The sequence below is a fragment of the Solanum pennellii genome, chromosome 3 (genome assembly GCF_001406875.1).
Source record: "Solanum pennellii chromosome 3, SPENNV200".
NCBI classification, from domain to species: Eukaryota; Viridiplantae; Streptophyta; class Magnoliopsida; order Solanales; family Solanaceae; genus Solanum; species Solanum pennellii.
Window position 1 is genome coordinate 33555790 of NC_028639.1, and position 17289 is coordinate 33573078.

The 17289-nt window shown below is 36.8% G+C and overlaps 1 protein-coding gene across 1 annotated transcript in view; it reads right to left on the minus strand.

Annotated features, from left to right (window-relative positions):
* Window positions 1-17289, minus strand: part of LOC107013679 (ferredoxin-dependent glutamate synthase, chloroplastic) — a 44980-nt gene that overhangs the window by 12781 nt on the left and 14910 nt on the right. The window contains exons 10-25 of the mRNA XM_015213548.2: window positions 14382-14541; window positions 13990-14100; window positions 13644-13859; window positions 13009-13166; window positions 12536-12665; window positions 12262-12320; window positions 12015-12120; window positions 11181-11277; window positions 9915-10030; window positions 8331-8528; window positions 8116-8226; window positions 7643-7882; window positions 7436-7534; window positions 5766-5861; window positions 5426-5623; window positions 5262-5336 (exon numbers count right to left, since the gene is read on the minus strand). Coding sequence (XP_015069034.1) covers window positions 5262-5336; window positions 5426-5623; window positions 5766-5861; window positions 7436-7534; window positions 7643-7882; window positions 8116-8226; window positions 8331-8528; window positions 9915-10030; window positions 11181-11277; window positions 12015-12120; window positions 12262-12320; window positions 12536-12665; window positions 13009-13166; window positions 13644-13859; window positions 13990-14100; window positions 14382-14541 — 2170 coding nt within the window. The remainder of the gene's footprint in view (window positions 1-5261; window positions 5337-5425; window positions 5624-5765; window positions 5862-7435; window positions 7535-7642; window positions 7883-8115; window positions 8227-8330; window positions 8529-9914; window positions 10031-11180; window positions 11278-12014; window positions 12121-12261; window positions 12321-12535; window positions 12666-13008; window positions 13167-13643; window positions 13860-13989; window positions 14101-14381; window positions 14542-17289) is intronic.

Consider the following 17289-nt stretch of genomic DNA (forward strand, 5'->3'; position numbering starts at 1 on the left):
GGGGGGGGGGGGGGGTTGTTTCTCAGGAAGAATATCTAAGATAAGGATCTCTTGTGAGAGAGATTGAAGATAAGGTTGAGCAAGTGATAGGGACATATTAATAGGAGGGGAAATTACATAGTTGAAGTCTACAAGTACAAACTATCCACATATATGTCTTTATTTGTATTCTTTCGGATTGCAAGAAATTCGGAGAAAATATGAGACTTCTTTTACGAAGGAAATGAGGGTGTAAAGAAGTTTTTGGTGGCATGTGGTAGACAAAACAAGATAAAGACTTCCTACACATGAAGGGGAACTATGTACACGGACATTCTCTAATCTCAATGCAGAAATACTGAGAAGTAAGTGTGGAGATTTACTCGGCAGGAGTACTCCTTATGGTGAGAAGTGTAATAAATGCCTAATATGAAATTAGTGAACAGTATATGTTTCCGGGTGAGGTAATACTCTTTTACAGGGTAAGTGTGCTATAGTGGATCATGAAGGGAACGAATACGTTCACAGGGCAAATCGGGTAGCCTTTAGAAATATAGAGAAAATATACGATTATCCTGGAAGGATACTGGACTAAAGAAACAACTTTGTAGGACGCACATTGGTACCATCCATGGCAGTTCAACATCATTAAAAGACATGGATGAAACTTTAGAAGCTTCAAGAAAACACAAGACAAGATCTAAAACAAGGAAATTTCAAGACAAACTCAATGAGCAATTAAAAAGTGTGCTATGATGGAACACAATCTCCAGCCAAAGAAGATTTTTTGACTTAGTCATACATTTATTTGGAGGGCCAAATTGAAGTTCTAAAGGAGGTGGATGGAGCCCAAATCTTCCCCAAAAGGGAGAAAATACAGCAGCCCAAAATTAGGATTTATTTAACCTAATTTCTAGACTCTATATTAAAAAGTTATATTTCTATGTTGACTGCATTGGACTATGTATGGACAACCGCCTTCTATGACCCTAGGTATTTCTTTCCTATTGAATATTATCTTAGCCCAGCCCCCTTTCCTTATTGTTCCTTCATTGAAACATATATTTTAAAGAATATTATTATTGAGAGTTCATCTGAACCTTTGGAGGCAGATTGCTTTGGGAATTATCTTTTGACCTACCTAGTTCATAATTCAAGGCAGATAACTTCTTTGATATCTTTAGTTACTTCTTGGTATATTTAGAAAACAATTAGTACCAATTACTAATTGTTGTCTAATGTTATTCATGAAGCGGTCACGATATGATTCTAAGTTTGATTCGTTTCTCAAGTAAAGGTGTTTGGTTCATCCAATAACCAATTTGTGTTATTTGGATCTTGTTAAATCATAAAAACTTGTGTTTGTGGATCTTCTTGGAACTATTTATTTGAATTCTCATATCTTTTAATTTTTCTTTAGTCTTCTTAATTTGTTCCTTAGTTTTGCTTCCACATTTATATTAGTTCATACTCAAGTTTTGAGAATCCCATCCATTGAGCTATCACACATCCACATTTTTAGATTTGGTAAATAAACATAGAGGTTACAATGGTTGACTACCGGATGAGAGATTAAGGAGATCATTCGAGATATTACTTCAAAAGGACCATTTATAACTGAAATTGAGTAGTTCTTAGAAAAACTACAATGACAGCTTAGAGACGGGTGACGTCAGCAGGATAGGCATGGAGGGGGTAAGTAGTGAAATTGTTAAGAAAGTTGTATGAACATTGTAAATGGCATTGTGTATCGATAAGGATTAGCCAGATCTAATCAGATCGATTATGTAATTAGGTAGAATATTTTCCTTCCTATCTTAAAACTTGTATATTCACTATCTAAGACCGAATTAGCTATAAGGAATAATCAATCGGAGTTTACACACAGATAAGAGAATAATCAATTCACAACTTAAGACTTCCAGAAGAAAGAAAGATTGTCGTCATGCAACTTTCTAGCGACTGCGAACCTGTTTCAATTGCCTCCTATTTTCATGAGTGTTGTGCATAAACTTACACCACCACAACGTCGGGCATATTTCGACAACAAAAACCCATCCAACCATGCGAAAAAGGTGTCTTCATGCGTTTCCGCACGCTATATAGGAAAAAAAAATCTGGTACGGTCTATGTCATGCGCCAAAGCGTGCGTCCATTTATGATAAAGAGAAGGCTTGTTCCTTTGGTTCTTAGGGATTTTCCGACCATGAACTATGGTTCCGACGAGGTCCAATGAGTTTTTCTGGTGAACTATCATTTCCAACAGCTCTTTTGCAAATTCTCAACACTGTAGTAGCCGCTTACTTCTTCTCACTCGACCTATCAATGTTTTGTGGGGATTTCAGCTGTGGGAACTGTCTTCCAGCAAGTATAGTCAATTTTCCTGTTTTTCTTCATTGTTGCAACATTGATCTTGCAATGTTTTCGACATTTGTCGTACGAAGCAGGTAATTGTTCTCAAAATCACTTTGTGAATTCTTATGGCCAGAATTGAGCATTTACAGCAAGTTTAAACTTTCTGGTGACAAAATTAAGTCATTTCTGAGCCATGGTTGCAACAAAATGGACTCCAATATTTCAAATAATCGGATGATTATTGGTTTATTAGTCGGATTATACTGTGTTGCTTCAACTCAAAGCACATAAGCAGACAACTCGTGAGATAACTTATGATGTTCAAACTAGTAATAGTGTGACTTGCGCCCTCAATCTTGTTCTTCCTGTATTTGAGTCATTCATTTAAGTGGATCCGGTCACATTTCTAGTGATAAATCTCTTTTTGCTACTATTTCTTACTCCAGATTTCTTCGGCAGTCGCAATGGTTCTCAAACCATGGCATCTGGAATAGGTCAAGCTAGCCCATGTTCGTCCTTAACTTTCTCTAGGTTTCTGGTGATATTTTTAATCTCTTATTCATTAATCACTTATCCCAAATCTTAAATCACTTACACCTTATCTTCCTTCCGTAGTTTCCCTGCTACTGATTCACTCGATCTATTACATACCAAGTTGGGACATCTCAGCTTATCATAACTTCAGAAAATGGTACCTTGTTGGTGTCACATGTCTACTCTAAAGTGTGACTCAGGTTAACTCGGTAACCATACTTCCTTTTATTTCCCTTGACATCTTGATAACAAGGAAGAGCTTCAGGTCCTCGTAGGGTAACTTCTACCCTAGGTGATTTGGATTTTCCAGACGAAAAATCCATCTGAGTTGTTTTAATACTTTCAGACATCAATGCTAAAAGCCGGTATCGATTTGGGTTTCTATGCGCAAATCATGTTCCATCGCATTTTTGGCTGATGCAGTTCTCACATCATGTTATCTCATTAATCGTATTCCTACCTTATCTATCAAGAATCAAGTTCACATCTGGTTTTGTTACCCCACATGTCTTACTCTCTTTCACCTCGTGTCACTGGGAGCACGTGCTTTGTGCATAACCTCCAACAAAAGAAGTCTTCTTCTTTTTGATCAGGTATATAATTTCATTTCAAAAATCAAAAGGCCAATATCAACCGTATACAAAAAAGTATACCAAACAGTTACAAACCTACAAAAGAATATGGTTCTGAACAAAAGGCACTCAATCCTCTATACATTCAGGACTACATGTGTAACTGCCCAAAACTCATTTCTGCCCTTTCAGAAGCACTTCTATTTCTCTCTCCAAATGATCCACATCAAAGCCTGAGCTGCAGCATTCCAAGTCCTGGTCTTTCTCCAGCTTCTTCCAGCTTTCCAAAGCAAACATGTCCTTCACAGACCTTGGCATCACCCAAGACATACCAAACCAACTGATCATATCTCACCATAATCTCTTGGCCAGGCTGCAGTGTAGTAGAAGATGGTAACATCTTCGCCTGCCTCTTTGCATAAATAATACCAGCTGTACAGACTTTCTACGGTTTTCCACAATCAAATCACCTCTCTACCAGATAACCATGTGAAAAAGCACACCTTCCTCAGCACCTTAGGAATCCAAATCGACTTTACACTTAACAGAAAAAGTTTCCTCTGCCCTCACCAAAAACATCTCATTATAGAAAACAAGCAATTATTCCCCAGTTTCTATCTCATTGTATCGTGTTTTTTAAAGGCTCACAATGTTGATGGTGTAAAGCTAGTAAATTTTAAAATTCACTCCCCTCCCCATCCTGGAAATCCCTTCTGAACCTCAAATTCCACAGCGTTTCTTCCCCTTGTGTCCCCCTAAAGTTGTTTGAATATCGCCTCCTTCTGAAAAGATACCCTATAAATGCTTGGAAACTTATCTTATAACTAAGCATCTCCATACTATATATTTCCGCCAAAACTACCTTTACTCCCATATCCTACCCTCAATGAGATATAATCATAATATACTGGTACGCACAAGAAACATAGATCTGGTTGTCGGCAAATCCAGATCTCGACGGAAAATCCCACTGGTATTGCCAGAATAGAGTTCCAGTGATCGGAATCCAAAATAAATTGATAGAAAGGCTTGCAAGGCCTAGGCTACCTCAACAGAAAAAAAAAAATGGCTCGAAAGAAAATGTTGGAACAAGCCTTGTGCGCTGGCGCATGTGTCATAGGTGTCGGAGGTTTAAGCCGAGTGTGATTGGAGTTCTACCGGAGTGTTTTTCTGGGGTTTGGTCACTGCAGCTTTCCAAGCTTGATGGCACTGTTGGTTTTCGCGAACACTGAAGGAAAGAAGAAGATGACGCAAACAACTGTTACAATCACCAAAATTAACGCACGACATATTGTCTGTATTTTCACGTTGTTTCTCACGGATACTCTAATACCATGTGAGAAAGGAGAAAAATACTACTCACTCCGTCCCATTTTATATGAGTTAGTTTGACTCGGCACGGAGTTTAAGAAATAAAGAAGACTTTTGGAACTTGTGGTCAAAAGTAATTTATAGATATTTGTGTGACTATAAATCATTTCATATTAAGGGTAAAATGGACATTTTAAAGTTAAATTATTACTTAGTATAGAAATGTGTCATTCTTTTTGGCACTGACTAAAAAAGAAAGTAACTCATCAAAATTGGGACAGAAGAAGTATTAAATTGTGTTTTCTACATTATTATATTGAGCCCTATTTGTAGACACTAAATTACAATCCTTTTCAAGTAAGACAATATATACGATCCTGTTCTTGTTCAAATTCTAACGTAAATGATCAATGTAACCATGACATTTTCTCAATGGAATACTGCAAAGTAAACCTAGGAAATGAACAGTCTGTGTAATTTCTATAGAAATACAAGTGAGCATAAGGTTACCTCTTCAGCAACATACAAAAAGTAGTTAACAAGGTCTCCTGGAACACCTGGGAACCGAGCTCGTAACTCCTCTCTCTAACGGTTTTTGAGAACCAAAATGTTAGAAAAATTCAAAGATTATCAATAAATATGATGAAGATGATTGAAAATGGGACATAGGCTACCTGACTGGCAACACCAACTGGACAATTGTTAGTATGGCATATGCGAGCCATCACACAACCCGTGGCTATCATTGCTACCGAACCAAATCCATACTCATCTGCACCCATTGCTGCAGCCATCATGACATCAAATCCACTTTTAAATCCACCATCAACTCTAAGAACAACCCTTTCTCTTAACCCATTTTCAATGAGTGTCTGCACACAACCATTCAAAGAATAACAGAAAAAGAACATACTTAAAAATCGAAGAAAGTATTAAATGTAACGACCTTCTATGTAATAAGAAAAATTACTAGAAAGACACTGAAAATGCTCATTTCTACAGTAAAAAGATAACCTGGTGTGTCTCTGTAAGTCCAAGCTCCCAGGGGCCACCAGCATGCTTAATTGAACTTACTGGGCTTGCTCCAGTTCCCCCATCATGCCCTGATATCTGCAAACGACAACCGCCAAAAAGACTTAGCTTACTATGCTTGATTTTCAAAATAACATCAAAAATTTGAATTTTTCGTAAGCAAATTAGGCATACAGATATACAAATGTCAACTTGAGTGGGAATGCTGATTTATATATGATTATGATCAATTGTGATCAGATATGATTTGTAGGACTAGTATATAAATTGAACTAATAAAATCAGATCTGCCATTGAATCAAGTATTTCAGGAAATTGCATCAGCTGAAATAATTGCTTGATTCTCAAATCTCCTAGAACTAAGGGATCAGGTTACTAGTTTGTTTCTTTCTCTTTAATATAAATCTATAACTCTATAGATGAATACGATTGAGCACTTTTAGTACCAAAACTTCCACAAAGGTATCACCTTCTCCTCCCCCAATCGTCCTACTCCAAACAAGGAAGGTTCTACAGTTAACACCAGATACATCACAAAAGAGGCCATCTGTTAAACCCTAGAATAACTATGAGGTATAACTTGCCAAGACTATACAAATGATTGTACTTAGGTTAACTAAAAATTCAACATCATTGGAGAAACCATTAATTCAATTCTGCTGCTTAGATACAAATTAAAGGTATATGAAAATAAATCGATATATCTCAACTAGCATCCCAACATAATATGTAATAATTGCAGAAGTGATTGTCAATGAGGTGCTCCAATTCTATTTTGAACCTAATATTGGATCATTCTTTGTTTCCATTTCATACCTAATGACACTAAAGGTAAATTAGTTTTAGGATTTCAAATATCTTAACATTAAGAATGTAAAAGATGATAGCAACCTAAGAATGTCAATGAGGTGCTCCAATTCTATTTTGAACCTAATATTGGATCATTCTTTGTTTCCATTTCCTACCTAATGACACTAAAGGTAAATTAGTTTTAGGATTTCAAATATCTTAACATTAAGAATGTAAAAGATGATAGCAACCTATCCCTCCAATCTATAGAATTTGATAATATAATTTTTATATAATTGTACCAAGCCAAAAACTAATTTATTTTACATAAAAAGGATGTGAGACAACCAACTGTAACATCCAAAGCATCATTTTGATAGGGAATAGGACATTTGGAACTACACCTTAATGATGTTTTGGATTTACCGACAGGAAAAAATAAAGTAATGGTCATTTGAATTTCAACTCCTACAAAGCTTCAAGTCATTTAATTTTGGAGGGAAAGGAACAGGAAAGCATCTGAAGGTATAAAAAATGATTACTAGCAGATGAAGGTCTGCCATTTATTTCTAGGTAATTTATGGTGCAAACATGAGGTTCAACTTAGTATAGATGACTAGCGCTTATTTGAAGAAACACACATTTTATGGTCTCTAGTTTTGCCACTTACATACTGAGAATTCTTCCACCACCTTAATAAGCTATTACTTCATTAAAAAAAAAAAAAAGGAAAACGAAATTGCAAGTGGTCCACCATAATAGCCAGCTGAAAAATGTTTGATAGCTGAGCTAGCTCGCAGTCTCTCTCTCAGGATGCACAAAGCACAAAGGACGCATTGCTACATGCACAACTATTTGGTTACCTGTATGATATCAGCATTTCCCTTTGCCACCCCAGAAGCCACAGTACCAATACCAGCTTCAGCGACAAGCTTTACAGATACCTTAGCTCTTGGGTTGACCTGCTCATGAATGAAAGCAGAATATTATTTTTTACAGATACCTTAGCTTCTGGGTTAGCTCATGAATGAAAATCGCCATAGAAAAGAAGAAGATAACACGCATTTCACCTGATGAAGATCATAAATCAACTGAGCAAGATCCTCGATAGAATAAATATCATGGTGTGGTGGTGGAGATATAAGAGGAACTCCAGGTTTTGAATTCCTTAGTCTAGCAATGTAAGCGCTAACTTTTTTACCAGGCAATTGGCCACCTTCACCTGGCTTTGCACCTTGAGCAATTTTAATTTCTAACTGGTCGGCATTAGCTAGAAATGTAGGAGTGACACCAAAGCGTCCAGAAGCAACCTGAAAAGGTTGTAAGGAAGTCATGTGTGTTCTCCACAAGTCATCAGAAAAATAACTTACCTTTAAAACACTATGTAGCTCAGACTTCTCAAGAAAGTCAATGAATGCATGTTGGATTCTCAAAAAGTACATATTTTTGGAGAATCCTACAAGGGTGCAGCATCAAAGGGAAGAGCACACAACTTAGATGAGAAGGACGAACAAACCTCAGAGCAAACTCATAGTGCACATACCTGCTTAATTGCACTTGTTGCAGTATCTCCATTTTGCAGACCTTTAAGGTGGGGAAGTGTTGGAGAATATCCATCAATGACATCAGTAAGCGGCTTCCAGCGAATTGGATCCTGTTTGAAATTGACAATCAAAATATCATCTTTTCTGTAGAATAGTCGGTGATAAAGAACAATTCCAATGGTAATGTACTTAACACAAAACAGGTATAACATACCTCACCACCTTCTCCTGAGTTCGACTTTCCACCCAATCTATTCATTGCAATTGCAATAGCCTCATGAGTTTCCCTTGAAATAGCTCCAAGTGACATGCCACCAGTGCAAAACCGCTGCACAATTGCTGAAGCAGGTTCCACTCTTCCAACGGGTATAGGCGACCGATCACTTTTGAATTCAAGAAGATCTCTGAGAACCTGCAATAAATAGATATCTTCAGAAACGACAATCTGTCTTTGTGTATTCACCTTTCTTTCATCTTTAATGATTGAACAGAGGGGAAATTACTAGAAGGCTTATGTCAGCAATTACTATTAATGCATCTTATACTTCCGCTTATCCACGAGTGATATTCGGCTGTGCATAAACAACAGAAGGGAAATTACTAGAAGGTTTATGTCAGCAATTAGATTAATGTATCTTATGTATCCGCTTTTTCAAGAATGATATTTGGTTGTGCATAAACAACAGAGGGAAAATTACCAGAAGGTTTATGTCAGCAATCACAATTAATGCCTCTTATGCATTCGCTTTTTCAAGGGTGATATTTGGCTGTGCATAAACAACAGAGGGGAAATTACTAGAAGGTTTATGTCAGAGTAATCCAGTGTTGTCAAAGGTGAGCTTAAGCTCTGAAGCGAGGCTCAAAACGTGTTGAGTGCTTCGCGTTGCTTTATGTCCTTCGGTGTCATCAAGTTCTAAGGCACATTTTTCCTTGCGAATGAACCTTTGCTCAAGAGGTGACACTAAACAATTGATGTTTCACTTTATTATTAAAAAAATTCAATTTCTTTGTTCATATATTTGTCATTAATGTTTATAATCATTAGCATTGGATAAAACATATAGATTTGTATTTTTTCTCCCTTGGACCTTGTTCCATTAAAGCCCACACTTTATTTGCACTTTGCGCTTGAAGCCCCAATAGACCTTAGAGCCTTTTTGCGCTTTTCGCCTTTGATAACACAGCAATTACATGAATGCATCTTATGCATCCACTTTTTCAACTGTGATATTTGGTTGTGCATAAACAACAGAGGGGAAATTAGTTACTAGAAGGTTTATGTCAGCAATTGCAATTAAATATCTCTTATGCATCCGCTTTTTAAGAGTGATACTTGGCTGTGCATAAACACCAGAGGCCAAATTACAACAAGGTTTATGCCACTAGTTACTATTAATCCACTTTTCAAGGGTGATATTTGGCTGTGCATAAACAACAGAGGGAAAATTACTCAAAGGTTTATGTAAGCAATTACTATTAATGCATCTTATGCATCTGCTTTTTCAAGAGTGATATTCGGCTGAGCATAACCAACAGAGGAGAAATTACTAGAATGTTTTATGTCAGCAATTACTATTAATAAGCAACAGAGGAGAAATTACTAGAATGTTTTATGTCAGCAATTACTATTAATGCACCTTATGCATCTGCCTTTTCCGGAGTGATATTTGGCTGTGGATGCATCAGGAAATACATAAAGTAAGTAGTAGTAAACTACAGGATTAAATTAGATATCCAGATGATAAGAAAATGCAAAGATATCCAAGTACAAGAAACAGAATCTAGTAAAACAACTCACGTTTACAGGTCGATTAGCCAAATGCTGCTGATATACTGAATATGCACTTTCACTCTTTTGGCGGACGGCTTTATGGAGCAGTTTTGACATCTCTGGGTTGTTTCCATGGTATTCACCTTTTAATTAAAGGGAAGAGAGAGTCAAAGAACTGAAAACAAAAAGGAACACAGGCCCATATCTATTAAGACTTCATCTTGAGACAAAGATACCAACACTACTTTTCATTTCTCAAAAAATAAAGGATGATTAAAAGAGTATCTTTCGATTCACAAAATACAGCTCGAAATGACATCCCTATTTCATGTCGAAAATACCAGATTGCAGCACTTGTAACAATTAAGGTAAGCGCACCATATTCATTTTTCCTTCACCGTCTAGCTTTTGCTCAAGAGGAGCAAGAAGGAGACACAAGTTTAACAAGATGAGATTCAAAGAAAGCTGGTTTCTTGGAGGAACTTGGAACTATAGGACTAGCCAGCAGGTAGACACGACTCTGTTATTTCTTGGACCCTTCTCTCAAAAAAGACTCTGCAAAATGCACATAGAGGGGGAAGGAAATAGAATCACAACTGTCCTCACTGAACTCTGACGATGCACAAGTTATTCTGGTCAGACATCGAAAAGTGAAGGTGGCAGAAGCTAATCGACACTATCTAGTTTACATCTCTTATCCCTTCAAATGTTTGTTTAAAAGTAACCTAGTCTTAAAATCAAGAAAATCAAGAAACGTCACCATACCCTTTGTAATCCCTTAAGTAGGTATGGGAGAGTAAGATATACGCACACTTTACCCCTACCTTTGAGAGGCAACTCCGACCGACACCTATACCTATACAAGCTCCCTTTTTTTGGATAACAGTGCTATCCGGGTCAGCTACCCTCTTTACTAGCTTTTGGAGTCTAGAATGTTAGAAAAACAACAGACATATAAGAAATAGAATGCCAAAGGCTGTTTAACAAACTCAGCAGACCACCATTATGAGTTGTCATCAGAATCTTAATTTGGTAAATCTTGGCTTCCTAACGACTACCTCTCTACAAGCTTGGAGTATAGCATGTTAAGAAAATCTACCAGAGCACTCACATGCAATGTTTTTATCTTAAACTAGAAAGACACAAGAAACTGGCACGGTATATACAGATTTTAAACACCATTAAAGGTCAATACAGTTTAACAATATTTGCTTAGGTTCCATAGATCTGGATACTGTATGTGAAAAGATAAACTTCCAAAACCTCTATGTTTTAGCCTCTAGAAAAATATACCTCCTTGTCTGAATTGTAAGAACCCATAATTCTCTAGTCGTTTTGCTGTATCTTCAGAAAAGGCCTTCACCCAGAATGATAAAGTCTCTCTTGCCAGCTGCGAAAAAGCACAGATTGTAAGTATACCGCCATGTCTACTGAGCCAACATTTTGCAGAACTTCAGAGATCAAGGTGAACTTTTAACCAAATGTTTATTTCAATTTGTCATCAATTATGCAAAGAAGCGAAACAATCTAATTCTAAAGCCTAGCTATTTCTGCCTAACTAAATCAAAGGTTTTCCCAGTATTCTGATTGGACCACTGCAGAAACCAACCAACTATCGCATATCAATATTTAAAGCTGAAGCTTACAAAACAGATATCCCACTGAAATTGGAGCTAAAAAGTTACACACTTTCAGTATACTCCAAAATTCCAATACTTTCTCTATCTTTATTCTCTTGAAGAAACTAGATTTCCCAAAATGAATGTGACCAACATCTTATGCTGTAAGAAAGCAATTAAAGCAGCGAACAAATATTTATATGTAAGATACAACAGGATCTGGGGAGTGCTATGCTTGGTAACTGGATAAGGAAAGGGAAAGTACCGAGGGGGAAAAGGAGCGAAAGAAAAAGGGAAATAAGTGGGTCCCAGAAGAACAAACTTCCTTTTTCCCTTCACTTACCCTATTTCCTTTGTCATACCAAGCAAGTGAAGAGAAAAAAAAATTCCCACTCTCTGCTTTCTTCCCTTTACCTAATTGCCGACATAGTTTAAGACTTTCAACACTATTTACCAAAATTGATACACGATTAACCATTCACAGATCAGATGCTTCATCTCTTAATACCTCATCAAGGGTTAGTCCACCAATGCTCGATTTACTGCCACAGAATGCAATATCCATGACCTCCTTCCCCAATCCATAGATTTCAAATATCTGTGCACCACAATAACTGAACCAAATAGTTTTTGGTGAGAGAAGCTGATGAGGAAATGTAGAAGAGTAAACTGACATAAAGAAGACAAAAAAAAACAAGAGAAGAAAGAATGACTAAAATAGGAAAATTTCTGGCTCAAACTACGTTGGCAGATACCTGGCGAGCAATGAGATCCCCATTTTTGAAAGAATTTTGAGAAGGCCAGATGTAATTGCCTGCAATTGAGGGGAAAAAGATCAAGTCAAAATAGTCTTTTTTGAACTGCAAGCATCTGTCAGTTGTGTCTTCAAAAGTTATGTAGGTAAAAGCAAAAGGCACGTCTGAACCCTAAAATTCCATTAGCAAAACATATCTCCAACATGCTCTTTATTAAAAGTGCCAACCAGGAAACAAAATTTTAGTAAATATACAATCACAAGAAAAGGAATACCTTGCAAAAGTTCTTTTGAGCTTGTTCAATGGTAACACTAGGCATTTTCCCATTTCGCATCAAATTCACAGTTTTAGTGCTCAAGCGCCATTGTCGACATGTCTCAAATGCCAAGTATGGACATACAGCACTGAATGACAAAGAATATATAAGTCGTTGCTGAATACAACAGCAGAATTGACCCCAGATGATATACGTCAAGGGCAAAAGATAACTTTACCACAGTGGTAAAATAAATTGAACTAATCTAATACGTTCAGTAACAGATCACAGATAAAGAGGGTGGTATGTCATACAGACTGAACGATATATTTTCCATCTTTTGGATTAAAGTTAACTCCAGTATCTGTTCTGGTTAGTATGTTGTACAGACTGACAAAAGAGTACAGATTGATGCACTTCAAATCACCTAGACATCTTGTAATGAGGAGGGGAAATAAAACCAGAAAGGAGTTTTATATCCTGAAAATAACCTTGCGCCAAATCCTATCAAACAAGCAAACTGATGAGTACTGAAGCATTGGGCAGTATCAGCAACAATTGAAGCAGACATTCTAAGGCCATTTTGAATCAGATGCTGGTGAACGGCACCTACAGCAAGAAGTATTGGAATTGCAGGGCGAGTAGCTTCCTGGAGGCAGCAAGGAATTAAGTTTAATTGCAGTTGTTAACTACAACAAGAGCATTTAAATTCCTATCAGGGAAAAATTAAGAGGGTTAATAGATTAACAGATCCAAAAGACAAACTGCTATAGTAGAAAATGGACTTCCCAAGGAACGACATCAGAGAGGAAATTCAGAAAGAATCAGTCTTCAAAGATATCAAGAAACAGAAAAGAAAAAAAGTAAAAGATGATGAACTCAACAATTCAAAAATTTCTTGAAACAAATACTGTTACTCAAGGGGTAAACTAAACAGCAACAACATACCCTGTGTAATCCCATAAGGGGTTAACTAAAAATAGCTCAAAATCGAAAAACTGAGACTTGCATATAGTTGGAGAAACCAGCACCTGAACAAAATGTCAATTAACTATGCACACAATGCCACCACTAAAGAAACTAAAAGACAGATTAGTAGCACGAAAATTGCCAAAAGAGAGCTTACCAATTCGTCAGACCTATCAGAGAGAACAAGCAGTTGAGAACCATTTCTGACAGCCTCATCAGCTGCTTCACATAGTTTATCCAGTGACCTTTTCAAGGACCCATCAACTCCTTTCCCAACATCAAAAAATGTCGGCAAAACATGAGGTCTCAAGTGTGAATCTTTCAAAAGAGATTCAAGCTCTCCTTCATTAAGTACAGGACTAGGCAAAATAACCTGACCAAAAACAAAACGAACAATAATAGAAAACCATAAATGATACATATTACATCTATAAAACATAAGATCAAAAATATTTAAAACTACAGAATACAGATTATCAAAGGAAGTACACGAGTTGACCAACCTGAGAAGCATTTTCAGGTCCAGCCTCTAGTATATTTCTACGCTTGCCAAGATTGACTTCAAGGGACATGACTAATCCTTCTCGGAGGGGATCAATAGCTGGATTTGTAACCTGACATAGATGCACATAAACCATATCAGACCAGTGACTCTAAACCATTCAGCCAAATATCAAGTCATCAAAAACATCTTTCAGCCAATTTCCTTGTCACAAGACTCATTCAAAAAGACAAGCATACATATAATAAAAAAGACTAGTTCAGAAAGAGACAGACACAAGTTGGACATCCTACGAAGCTACACTATAAATGCTGGAAGAAAAACTGACATATCTAAAGACATTGATGGCACTTCATGGAAACATCCAGGACTGCAGAAATCAACATTGCCCACCTGAGCAAACCGTTGCTTGAAATAATCATATAGCATATGCGGCTTTTGAGATAATACAGCCAAGGGAATATCGTCTCCCATGCAAAATGTAGGCTCCTTCCCTTGTGCAGCCATACTTTCAATAACCATTTGAACATCCTCACTAGAATAGCCATACGCCCTGTTTTATGGAAATGAAATGATAACATAAAATTAATACTGATGAGATATAAATAATTTGTCAGGGGAACTTGCACAACAGATTCTAGCCGCAACAAGTTATTTACTTCACCAGACGCATCAACAAATTAAGCAGACAAATTCAGGTGCAACTAGCAATGAGAATCGTCTTCTTGCTTCATTAACTTACAGATGAAATTCGTAGTACCCTTAATTTGTGTTGGACCAAATCTTCATGCGCAATGAGAAGCTATTGCTCTCATCACATAACTTTAACCAAAAAAATGGGAAGTGATGACCAAAAGAAATACCAGTGAAGTACTCCTTCCTTTGTCTCTGATCTTCGAATGACAACACAAACTTCGAGGATTCTCAAAGCAAGCAGTAGATTTGTATTATCTGATATGAAAATCAGATCAGATATGCTCGGCGTTCAGATTTTAGAGATAAGACTTAGATTAGATTATCACTTAATTCTAGACTATCTAGAATAAAGGGGACGGTTTGCTTACTTCTATAAGTTGTACACTTTGAATGAATACAACATACTATTCGATACCAAAACTTCTATGGAATGTAAGCATTAGCCTTTTTTCATATGATCATGGCTAAAACAGCCTTTACTAGGCAAAAAAACCCCAGCAGCAACAATAGAAGCTAATAGTTTTGAAGTGCAACCCCAAACATGACTACCATGAATCGAATCATTAATCATCTCATTTACCCTTTCAACTAATATCACATAGGTTGAATGGGAAGAATTAACTCGAGTGAATTCACAACAACATAGCATTCCTGATACAAAATAACAGCTACTTCAGCTTATGAAAGAAGAGTGTATTGAATATTCTGTAACAGATTTTCAATCAGTACTACTTGGGAGAACATGGAAATATGACCATGCAACTAGACATGATGGGAGAATCAAGCGGTGATCAGTCACAAAAACCGGTCGTCGACACATACTTTAACCAATGACACCTATACAAGTTGGTGAGGCATACCGGAAGATGAAAGAGCTTACGGAGAAGGGCACCAGTGAGGTGAAGGAAGTGTTGAGGAAATCACCAAAGAGGACAGTGAGAAAAGGAAGGAGCCTAAGAGGAAGAATAAGGTGGTTTTCTCATCCAGACAAAGATTCGAATGTCTGTAAGCAAGTTAGGCATGTTAGATATTTACATGCCAACTTGAAGGGTAGGGTTGATTTGTATTATCTGATTCAGATCACATGTGATCAAATTAGATCAGAAAAGTTAGGGAAGTTTCAGATTTTAGAGATCAGGTTTAGATTAGAATTATCCATTAAATTCTGGACTGTCTAGAATCAAGGGAAAAAAGATTTGTTTTCTTCTGTAAATTATGCAGTATTTAAATGAATAGAACATACTATTCCGGTGCCAAAACTTTCAGAAACTATATGTGCAACTGATCGTCACCCAGATTCTCTTGCTTTTTCCTCAACTAAGTGACTCTCCCTTCGCTTGTTTCCTTGACCTTCGCTATTATCTCTTCTCTTGTTTTCTTGCAAAATTAAGACTTGCCCTCGCTGCATTTGTAAGGTACAACGGATCCTTCACTTTGCCCCTTTCTTTTCTTAACTAGCAGTATCTGGAAAAACGGTTTCCTGCTACACACAATTGCCACTTTGTGGGATATTACAGTTGGTATGTTGTTGATGTTGTTGTTGTTGTTACACAGCCATTGGTAAGTTTCTTCTGTTCCTCAAAGAAGAGATTAGAGATCCAATATTTGATCTTTTTACACTGTTGGTCCACATTCTATATTTGCCAACTTCTGTAAACAGAGACTTGCGTGCAAATTTAATACTCTCACCCTACAGCAATACTATCTATGAAGATGGAGACTGTCACCAACAAATCTAGGTACAAGTTTCCTCTTGTGTATCCTCCTTGCTTTCGTTCTTCATTACACATCCAAGAGAGAAAGTAAGTGTCACCAACAAATCTAGGTACAAGTCTCCTCTTGGTATCCTCCTTGCTTCATTCTTTATTTCACGTCCAAGAGAGAAATTAAGAACTTGCAAAGAGTGTTTTTGTCATTAACCTAATCTATAGGTACAAAATGATGCATAGATTTATACATCAAGACATGCAAAATAAGGAAAAACTTGAAAAAAGGGCAAACTATTATCTACTTAATCCTGTCTCAACTTCAATTGATGCATATGATGCAGAAATATGAATATCTTTTAAACATTGACATACAGCATCAATATTTGATGATATTGCTCACGATGAAAGTCTTGCATTAATAAGACCATAATCTTCACTGTGCCAAAAGTACCAAGTTCAAGCTGTATCATTGCCCATCTTTCCAAACAACAAAATCACTGCTTAATTGAACTGCATGTGATGGAAGTCCAAACCTCCTTAGAAGCATATGCAATGCTCAAGCATTGTCATTGCAGTTGTCCGTTTCACACTACTGAATGTTAAATGAAGAAAAATCTAAAAGAGATCATACTAATTAAAGAAAGCATAATTATAAATGAGCAGATAGAAACTCCAGGAGACACGCAATAGAACAAATAAATTATCCATAGTAAATATAATCACCATATCTTTCTAGGTCTTGACTAATAGGCAGGACAAATGCGATTATAGCAGTAGGGACAGAAGACACAATAATCATAAATCAAATATCATCTGTTGCAGAGAATTGGATTTCATCTGAAGCACTTGAACGACAAAAGTTAAAAAACCTTATATGCAAAGTGAAGTTCCAAAGT